Source organism: Nanorana parkeri, unplaced genomic scaffold, assembly GCF_000935625.1.
Source record: "Nanorana parkeri isolate BGI_ZX_2015 unplaced genomic scaffold, ASM93562v1 scaffold1816, whole genome shotgun sequence".
Taxonomy (NCBI): domain Eukaryota; kingdom Metazoa; phylum Chordata; class Amphibia; order Anura; family Dicroglossidae; genus Nanorana; species Nanorana parkeri.
In genome coordinates this window covers 103695-105831 of record NW_017308084.1, presented here as the reverse complement: position 1 = coordinate 105831, position 2137 = coordinate 103695, and the positions used below count along the sequence as shown (strand labels likewise).

Genomic DNA, 2137 nt, shown 5'->3' with positions numbered 1-2137 from the left:
GTAGATGTTCATATCATCTCTGAATTCATGTTGACACTGTTTTTACTTCTGGAGGGAGTTCCCCATGGTCCCTGTATGTGTTGTAAAGTATCCACGACTCCAAGCTCACTCCCCATGATGGTGTACAGTCTCACATTTAATTTAGTAATTTGCGTTGAGATTATAGTCCATCATGTGAGCAAGCTTGGCGCGAAGGACCATGGGAAACACACACAGGGACCATAGGAAACAAATGTAGCCACACTCCAGAAGCTTCCTTCTGCACAGTGTCAGCACAAATTCAGAGATGATTTGATGATCTACAGCTGAGTGATGCACAAATTAGGTACAGTTTTGTTAATAGTTAAGTTTCAGGAACTGCAGTTCCTGTGCTCGCCTGCAGGTGTCTCCAGGCAGCCAGGAACTGTCGGGTACCAGACCACCACTGGGTGGTGCTGGAACCTGCGACTCCGGTGCTCACCTGCGGGGGTCTCCCAGCTGCCAGCCCTTCCTGAGTTTCACGTCCTGTTACCTGCTTGCAGCCCTGTTGCCATTACCTGCTTGTAGTCCTATTGCTGTTACCTGTATTAAGCTATTTGCTACTGTTATGTGTTGTAGGTGTTGGTGGTTATATTTAATGGGTGTCACGTTACTTATTCATGTTTGCTTTTGGTTGTTTTATTTGGATGTGCTGTTTACAATAAACTGTATATAAACACATCTGCCTTGTCCAGTGTGGTCATACTAATTTGGTCCTCCTGCGTGGGTATACCTGCATGCAGTGCTGACATTAAGGTACTTGAATGCATTTTTAGGATTTCACACCTGAGTTTAGTGCCATTTTAACTGTAGACACCTTAAGCATAATGTGTGCATATTGTTTGTATGCAGTGAGATCTCATAAAATGACTGCAGAAATATTTGTTTTTTCAACTACACCAACACTTTTGTTTAATCACCTTGTCTTTGCAAATTGTCATTGACAGTTGTATTTACTAGAATGATTGCCGATACAAATAGAGATAGTGCAGTGACTCAATGGACAGTACACAAATAGTAGCAGACATTGAATCTTTAAACCATGCCTTCTGACTTTCACATTTAAGTATTTTCAGGTTGTTATGATTAGGGCACCATATCTTAAACCTTGCCAAATAGTTTGCTGAATTGCTGTGGGATTAGAACACTCCACAATTAAATATGGATCTGAGAACCTCTGAATGCATTTTTGTTTATTCTAATTTGCAATATTGTATTGTAGGGCCCATTACAAGCAGGACCTAGATGGAGTAAAGAGCTCTCATCTTGGAGATTGTGAGGGTGAGTAGAACTTTTTTGACTGGTTGCTATGTTTAAATTGGCATACCTTTATGTTAATATTAGAGCTTTAAAAGGCTTTTTCTCTTCAGGTTTGATCACAAAGTCTTTTATGGAGGATCAAGGCATCGAAGTATCTGTCAATATGTTGGTCGTTTCTACACTGTCAGCTTTTGTAGTAGGTGCAGTATTGTCAGGGTTGGGTGTGTGCTTGTTAAGCACTTGGCAAAACACAAACTTTCAACACAGACAGAAGGATAAGGACACCACCCTCGTATTGCAGCATCCAGTCAATAGTGTAAGCAGGGGCAATGATATAAGCCGTCCAGTGCAGATCACTCTTCCCTACTCTTTGACGCAAAATGGTTGGAGCCCTGGAAACAGCAATGAACACATTGGAATTCCACCTACTCCAGAACAGACTCCTCAGCAGCACAAGAGAATTATTAATTTCCAAGACTATATAAATCACTCTCTGCATGATCCATCTTTCAGCGCAATATACCCAAAGGTCCATCACCTAGCATCCTCTAATTTAGCAACTGATAGGCTTTATGACTCACAAGTTGCACAATGTCAGCAGACCCATGGAGAGGATTTTCACTATTCTATGCTGCATAGAGGGGAATCTCACTACCTACCCTTAAAGGAGGATGATCCACAGTATATATTGCAACACGGAGAAAAATTATGGAATTTTCACCATTACAGCAATGACTCCTATTGCATCCCCCACCATGGAAAGGATTCCTGTAGTTTACCAATACAGTTAGAAGAGAATAAATATGTGTTGCAACATAGGAGCAACACCAAACGCATGCACGAGCATTCATCACAGTGT

The 2137-nt window shown here is 41.5% G+C and overlaps 1 protein-coding gene across 1 annotated transcript in view; it reads left to right on the top strand.

The window, feature by feature from the left end:
• Positions 1–2137, top strand: part of LOC108799794 (semaphorin-6B-like) — a 106959-nt gene that overhangs the window by 101343 nt on the left and 3479 nt on the right. The window contains exon 6 of the mRNA XM_018571715.1: positions 1241–1299. Coding sequence (XP_018427217.1) covers positions 1241–1299 — 59 coding nt within the window. The remainder of the gene's footprint in view (positions 1–1240; positions 1300–2137) is intronic.